This window comes from Cryphonectria parasitica (assembly GCF_011745365.1).
Source record: "Cryphonectria parasitica EP155 unplaced genomic scaffold M406scaffold_8, whole genome shotgun sequence".
In the NCBI taxonomy this organism is placed as follows: domain Eukaryota; kingdom Fungi; phylum Ascomycota; class Sordariomycetes; order Diaporthales; family Cryphonectriaceae; genus Cryphonectria; species Cryphonectria parasitica.
Window position 1 is genome coordinate 319,066 of NW_024468916.1, and position 7,486 is coordinate 326,551.

Consider the following 7,486-nt stretch of genomic DNA (forward strand, 5'->3'; position numbering starts at 1 on the left):
AAAGACATTGGAAAGAAAGAAGAAGGAAAAAAAAATAAGAAGTAAAGTAATGGTCAAAGTGGAGTGATTACTGGACAAGGCTGAGGGAGGACGAATGGACGCGCATATGCGGAAGATTAGACCACCGATGTGCTGGTGCATCCTAACAATTGAATCTCAAGTCTTATTTTTATTCTTTAATGATTACTCCTTTCCTAGACCTAGTAATACCAGGTTGGCTACATTCATGGCAGCAATAATCAGCCAGACCAATACAGCTATGATAACAACTGGTATAGAATTGGCCATCTTGACATTCTCGCCTGCTGAAACCGTCGTGGTCAGAGCCGGAAGTTGGTAGTCCTCGTCATCATTATCTTCTTCTTCTTCTTCTCCGCCTCCTCCTTCTCCCACTACAGCAGCCGCCGCCTGTCGTGCTCCTCGAGCCCGTCCCGAGCTGACCTTCATGTACTTGCTCATACAGGTGAAATAGATCAAGGGCGCCGAGACAAACGGGAGCACCACGCTCAGGACCACCTGCGAGCCGTTCAGGGCGGCATCAAGCCCGTCTCTTCCCACGGCACCAGCGATAATGATGCTGGGCGTGATGCTGATGGACCGCGTCATCAGCCGCCGCAGCCAGGGCCGCATGTGCCAATCCAGCGCGCCCTCGCTGACCATCTGGCCCGCAATCGTGCATACGATGCCCGCCGACACGCCCGATAGCAGCAGGGCCAGCGCAAAGAGAATCCCGGCGCCCTTTCCCAGAGTTCGCGTCAGGAGGCCGTGGATGGCAAAGATGTCATCGCCCTGGGCCTCCTCGGATCCATATAGCGAGGAGCCCGCGATGATGAGGATGGCCGAGTTGATAAACAGGGCGAAGCTGAACAGCGACACCGCCAACTCCGTGACCGAATACTTCCAGCAGTGCCGAATCGCCGCCAGCGACGGGATGTAGGGTGTCTTCTTCTTCTTCTTCTTCTCCGACTCCTGGCTGCCATTTCCCCCTGCCGCCGTGGTCAACCTACCATCGGCGGCAACGGCGTCCAGGAGAAGAGACCCTTGCTTGGTGTCAAATTCCTTCAGCCGGGACTGGGGCATGCCCGAGCCTAGATAGAGGCTGTGCGGCATCACCGTGGCCCCGAGGATTCCACATGCCTGGTAGAGGCCCTGCTGCTCGACGATGGCGGCGGACGGAAGGTAGCCACGAAAGACCTCGGCCGCGGTGGCGTTCTGGATGAAGGACATCTGGATGCAGAAGCAGACGACCACGGCCAGGACCAGGGCGACGACGAAGGCCTCAAAGGCCCGCAGGCCGCGCATCGAGCCGTTGGGGCTGTAGAACAGCAGGATGAGCATAACGTCCAGGATCGAGATGGCACAGCCCGCCACTAGCGGAACCTGTGGGAGGAGGAGGTTGATGGCGATCGCCGTGCCGATGACCTCTGCGATGTCGGTGGCGATGATGGCGACCTCGGCCAAGATGTAGAGGACAAAGTTGAGCCAGGGCGGGAGGTGAGCCCGGCAGGCCTCTGCGAGGTTCAGGCCCGTGACCGTGCCCAGCTTGATGCACAGGCTCTGCAGGAGGATGGCGAACAGGTTGCTGAGGAGGATGATGAACAGCAGCCTGAACCTATAGGTTGCGCCGGCGCTGATGCCCGTTGCGTAATTGCCAGGGTCAATGTAGGCAACAGCAACCATGAACCCAGGCCCGACAAATCTGCCAAAGGTGGTGATGGCATGGCCTGCCCGATGCAGCGGCGAGCGGTGTGATGCGCCACTTTGTGGTTGTTTTTGTTTTTGTTGTTGTTGTTGTTGTTGTTGTTGTTGTTGTTGTTGTTGTTGTTGTTGTTGTTGTTGTTGTTGTTGTTGTTGTTGTTGTTGTTGTTGTTGTTGTTGTTGTTGTTGTTGTTGTTGTTGTTGTTGTTGTGGCGAAGGGCCCCGCCTGGACAAGAAGGAGAGCATCTTGGACGATGCTGGTAGGCTTGCTCGAGACAAGGTCTTGCACGAAAAGGGCCTTGGCGTATGATGATGCTGACGATGATCTGAGTGCTGCTGCTGCTGCTGCTGCTGCTGCTGCTGCTGGTGCTCTGGGCTTGTTGCCTTCTTGACCTCGTTCTCGACTCGATCTGGTACAGCACCTGCAGCCTGTGCCGGAAGGCGATTACCCATCTTTCCTTTCTCTCCCTCCGCCCTCTCTCCCTTTCTATATCCCAACGACCACTCCGTTGCAGCAGCCCAAAGCGCTTGATGCTTGGTCCAACTTAGTCTCCATGAAGCCGATGCCTTTCTCCTGGTTTCCTCTTTGCTTTTATTCTTTTTTTTGGCTTTTTCTTTCCCGACCCAGATGTGGTTGATGCTTTGTTTTACTCTTCTTTTCTTCACTCCGCGACAGAGAGCGAAGAAGGGGGGGGGGGGTATGTGGAAAAAAAGAAGAGAAGAAAGAGGGAAAGTGAAAATGGAGGGTGGCACTGCAATGTGTTACTTCACTGACTTTGCAGTGGATTATTCTGGTCAGTCAAAGTGGGAGGAAAAATTCAAAAGAGTTCACGACGACGAATGGTGAGAGAAGACAGGCGCCTGACGTTAGTCGTTGGTTTAGTGACTGTAGGGTTTCATGGATGACGCTGTGAACAAGACCCACCAGGATCTAGGATGGGAGGGGCCTTGTACTTTATACATAAGTAGTAATTCATGAACAACGAATGGCTCAGTTGGGCAAACTGTACTTGCGTTTTGCTCGTCTTCAAAGGTGCCTCCCGATTTTGTATAGACATTCATTCCCTTGACGGTGGCCAGGGTAATTTCGGTGGAAAGGCCCCCCCCCTCGCTGCAGGCATAATACTTGACTTCCGAGGTTAACATGGCAAAACTTGGAAAGTACACACTATGGGACTACGCTGAACCATAGTATGCATATTTTAGTGTGCATACTATACTGTGGTAGTCTCACACCGCACAGAGGTTGGGCCCTCATCATGCACGTAAATATCCCGGGTCCGTTGCGCTACTTGGGCGCGTCATGGAGGGTTTTCTCCTTGCAACTATACAATGCAAATCAATAGCGTCCCGAATTAGCATTTGTGCACAAACTCTCCCTGCTGTGCCCGGTTTGTTTTCTTGACTTGAGGTTGTTTTCACTTCTCACCCGATTGCTGCTGTCACCGGGCACGGAATATTTCGGCATGCAGGCCAACAACTTCCCTTCTCATGGTTCTACATTCATGAGCTCCACCTACAGTACTGTAATCCTCCCTATGTTTTCCCCTCTCTCTCTCTCTCTCTCTCTTATGTGTATGTATGATGGTACACAAATCCTACCATCCCCCAGCATGCATCGCCTGTCGAGCAATCCTCCAGTCCACTCTTTCAACGCCCAGTCCCATCAACAACATCTCTGTATCTCCCCAAAACTCGTGCAAATCCAGATCGCCCCAAAAGATGCGCCTCTTCAAACAGCCCCCTCCCCCTCCCCAACTCCATGCTGCAATACACATCACTCGCCCACACCCAGTCATCCGCCCTGCGTCTCAGGTGTAGCGCAGGGCCTTACAACTCCTTCTTGCGCTCTGGCTCCTTTCCAGCGGCCCTCTGCGCGTCTCGCTTCTCGTAGATGCCCGCCGTAAAGGGGTTCTCGTACTGCAGCGCCACCAGGTACACCACGAGCACCCACCCCGTCAGCAGTATGCCCGCCGGCTTGCCGTACAGCAGTGCTGAGCCCAGGAAACTCATCGTGGAGCCGTAGTACATGGGCGCGTCGCAGATGTTAAAGGGAAACCCCGTGACCATGTGGTCCATGAGGATGCCAAAGTAGTCACCCAGGAACGTGCCCGTGATGCCCAGGGCCCAAGTGGATGTGATGACCAGGACATTTCCGCACGCGATCAGGCCATATCCCAGATATTTGACCAGGTCGGCCTGGAGGAGGGGGTGCGAAGGCTGGTGGCGCAGGGCTCGCTCGTAGAGGAAGTCGCGGATGAGACCAAGCGAGAAGATGGTGGCCGCGAGGGCGTAGCATGCCGTCTGAGCATTGCCCCCAAAGGCCTTGGTCATGAATCGCGTTCGGTACTCTGCCTCTGGTGGTTAGGTGGACTGAATGCTCAACCCCCCGCGATGACGCAGCTCTCAGGGTGATACTAACCTCGGCGGGCGACGATGCTAGTCAGGACGAGACGGTTAGATCAGGCACAATACCTTGACAGACAAGAGCAGAGGGTGCAACGCTCGGGAATTCACTTACTTCCAGAACGTTGGATTGAACGCTATGGCAGCGGCAGAGACTGACGGGTTCCCTCTTGTTAGAAAACTGCTCTTGGAGACGACATCACCGTCTGTAGAAATAAATGGACTGGAGAGAGCAGACGTGGGGGGTGGAGGGGGTGGTAAGACGCACTGAACAGGCTCTTCTGGCTGAGGTCCACCAGCAGATGTTCTTGTTGAATGGATGCCATTGTCAGTTTCGGAGAAGTACTTTCAGTGCCTGCAATCGATGCGTCCTAGAAGAGAGAAAAGCGAGAGCCGGTTACAAGAAGGAGGAGGAGGGCGAGGGCGACGACCGGAAGAGGGTGATGGTGAAATTGCAATTGACCTCAAAATTGAGGAGAGGACACGGCAACCCAACAAATCAACAACACACCCAATAACACGGTACAGAATAGGAAGGCAGACAGCTGCTAGAGCTATCCCCCCTCCCCCTCCCCCTCCCAAAAAAAGTTTACGTCACGCAGCATGTGATTCGAGCAATTATTAGTGCTATACGGTAGAAGCTACAGTAGCAGGGTAGCTCGCCCAGGTAACACTAGAGAGGAACGAGATGGGGGTCAGTGGCAGGGGGGTGGCTCCCGGCGGTGGCCGGTAACCGGTAACCGTTGGCGGGTCCAGGCTGAGCTTACTGTGCAGTGCTATGGTAGAGTAGGTCCTGAGGAGAGGACCCCAGTGGGTCCTATAGTACGATCGTAGTACGCTGGTGTGCTGGTACTATGGTATACCCACCATACCACCACAAAAGGGGTCCTAACGCCATGGCTTCAGAACCCCTGTAGCCTCCCACCTCCGTTTCTGAACTGAGCTTTTGAGCTGTTTCAACCTTCGTGGGGCGGCGACAGGGGGGTTTGAGAACAGCTTGGAGGTCTGGACAGGCAAACCCGTGTTTATTATCAAAGTGAGCCTCTCATCAACCTCACATCTACATCGTACAAAGTACATACAAAGGACAAACCACCAAATCATCCTGGAGCAGCTGGGCCTGCATCTCGGCAACAGTCTTTTTTCTTCTTGGTTTATTTGTATTTATTGGGTTTATTTGTCGAGATCAATTCTAAAACGCCCTGTACATATTCCCCATTCACGGAAGAGAGACTCCCTAATCCGCGTCGTCATGCCACCCAAGAAGCCAGCCAGGAAGGCCAAGCAGGCCACCGTGACGGATGTCAATGCCTCCTTCACGCAGGAGGCTTTCGAGAAGGAGCTGAAGGACCTGAGATCCAAGGCCAAAGAGGAGACGTGGGCCAGATGGGGCCAGGAACAAGCTACCGTCTACCTCAGGTCCCTCGTCCTGATCGCCTTGGCCGCCGTCTATGCCAACGTCTCTGAGCTCACATTATCACCCGTCTATGGCTCGATACCTGTATCCCTGTGGCATAACAAGCTCATCGTGGCCTCCCTCTTTGTCGGATGGGCCTGCAACCTGCACCTCGGCCGCCTGGTGCCCATCAGGCTCTCCTACGTGCTGCCCATCATCGCCTTCTACATCCCTGCCGCCCAGTTCTACCTCTTCAAGGTCAGCGCCACCCTGACCGCCTACCAGGGGCCTTTTATCACCGAGCTCCTGACCGTCGTCCCTCTGGTCATATTCTCGGTCGCCTGTACTGCCAACTACCTGGAGGGCGCCGACCTGTCCGGCCTCCCGGGCTTCATCCGTGATGCTGCTCCTGGTATCACCTCGTACGGCTACTACAAGCTCGTCGAGTCGCTTTCTGGGAAGTTCCTAGCGCAGCACATTGGAAGCACCGTCTTTTGCACTCGTGTCGTGTTGGAGACGGTTCTCAGCACGTCCTACGCGCTGTTCGCGCCCTCCAAGTATCTGGTTCTGGCCCTCCCAGCGTTGCTGCACACGGCTTTCTTCAACACGCATGTTATGACGCCCATGGCGGCGCAGTCGCTTAATAGCACCTTGACGGCAAACAAGTGGCTGCTCGTGGACAGGAAGGAGTCGTCGACAGGCTACATCTCTGTTGTCGATAGTCTTGAGAACGGGTACAGGGTAATGCGCGCTGACCACAGCCTCCTCGGAGGGGAGTGGATCCGCTTCAAGGGCAAGAGGGTCGCCGAGCCCATCTATGGTGTGTTTACTATGCTGGAGGCTGTGCGCCTCGTCGAGACACCGGAGCCCATCGTGGACACCGAGGCAGAGGCACTCGTGATGTAAGTTCTCTCTCTCCCTTGTAACCCTTTCTCTCTCTCTCTTCTCTCTCTCTACAATTGCACCAGACAACTGACCCGCTCTTCCAGAGGTCTTGGGATTGGGACGCTTCCGGCAGCGCTCGTTGCCCACGGTGTCGACACAACTGTGGTTGAGATCGACCCTGTGGTGTACGAGTTTGCAGCGAAATACTTCCAGCTACCATCCAACCATACTGCAGTCGTTGCAGATGCCATCACGTATACCGAAGAGCTCGTCAACAAGTCGGACAGCAGATTTGACTACATAGTTCATGATGTCTTTACAGGCGGGGCAGAACCGGTACCTCTGTTCACCTTGGAATTCTTGCAGAACCTCCATACTCTGCTGAAGCCCAACGGCGTGGTGGCGATTGTGAGGCCTACCCCCGCCCCCCCTCCCCCGAATCTGAGACTTCAAGAAGCGTGTACTGATGAATATATGTTCCACAGAATTATGCAGGAGACTTCATGCTTCCACCCCCCAAGATTGTTGTGCAGACGATTCGAGAAGTGTTTCCCTCATGCCGCATTTATCGCGAGAACCCACGCGACGATGCTGTCATTGAGGAAGAGAAGCGCGACTTTACCAACATGGTTATCTTCTGCACCAAGGCAGAGGGGCCCGTGAAATTTCGAAAGATCACCGCGGCGGACATGCTCCAAAGCCGCACGAGGGAGCTGTTCCTGCCGCCCAGGTACGAGGTGACCGAGAAGGACTTTAGGGCATCTGGTGAGGTGCAGACGTTGAGAAATAATGATACCGCGGCGCTGGAAAAGTGGCATGAGAAAAGTGCCCTGGGGCACTGGGAGGTGATGAGGACCGTGTTGCCCGACATTGTCTGGGAAGGCTGGTGATGGGTGAGGAAAATGAGGAGGAGCAGGAGGAGGGAAATAAAGAAGAACAAGAAGGATGCGAGGAGGCGTTCCATAAATGGATGTATGATATTCGGGGGAAAGGTGCACAACTCAATATTAGAGGGAGTTTAAACATCTGTCAGTTTGGTCTACCTTTGTGTGTTGTGACGATTGTTTACTGCTGGTCCTCGTGACCCTGTTGCTGCAATCA

The 7,486-nt window shown here is 54.4% G+C and overlaps 3 protein-coding genes across 3 annotated transcripts; 1 reads left to right on the forward strand and 2 right to left on the reverse strand.

The window, feature by feature from the left end:
• Positions 1 to 183: 183 nt before the first annotated feature.
• Positions 184 to 2,151, reverse strand: M406DRAFT_342126 (natural resistance-associated macrophage protein; the record flags this gene model as incomplete). The annotated part of the gene is made up of 3 exons (XM_040921737.1): positions 184 to 957; positions 991 to 1,759; positions 1,988 to 2,151. 3 exons carry the CDS (start codon positions 2,149 to 2,151, stop codon positions 184 to 186), a joined length of 1,707 nt encoding a protein of 568 aa, XP_040772277.1.
• Positions 2,152 to 3,166: 1,015 nt separating this feature from the next.
• Positions 3,167 to 4,567, reverse strand: M406DRAFT_85927 (uncharacterized protein). The gene is made up of 4 exons (XM_040926071.1): positions 4,373 to 4,567; positions 4,220 to 4,259; positions 4,121 to 4,137; positions 3,167 to 4,049 (listed from the first exon to the last, which is right to left on the reverse strand). Exons 1-4 carry the CDS (start codon positions 4,428 to 4,430, stop codon positions 3,529 to 3,531), a joined length of 636 nt encoding a protein of 211 aa, XP_040772278.1. The 5' UTR covers positions 4,431 to 4,567; the 3' UTR covers positions 3,167 to 3,528.
• A 789-nt stretch (positions 4,568 to 5,356) lies between these two features.
• M406DRAFT_342128 (S-adenosyl-L-methionine-dependent methyltransferase) lies at positions 5,357 to 7,275 on the forward strand (the record flags this gene model as incomplete). Its single annotated transcript, XM_040921738.1, has 3 exons — positions 5,357 to 6,402; positions 6,490 to 6,793; positions 6,871 to 7,275. 3 exons carry the CDS (start codon positions 5,357 to 5,359, stop codon positions 7,273 to 7,275), a joined length of 1,755 nt encoding a protein of 584 aa, XP_040772279.1.
• Positions 7,276 to 7,486: the final 211 nt, after the last annotated feature.

Bases quoted from the DNA above. Each gene is read 5' to 3' on its own strand.
- M406DRAFT_85927 (XM_040926071.1), bottom strand. From the start codon at position 4,430: ATGGCATCCATTCAACAAGAACATCTGCTGGTGGACCTCAGCCAGAAG. The intron at 4,260-4,372 runs GTGCGTCTTACC...GGAACCCGTCAG, and splicing joins CAGCCAGAAGAGCCTGTTCA to TCTCTGCCGCTGCCATAGCG.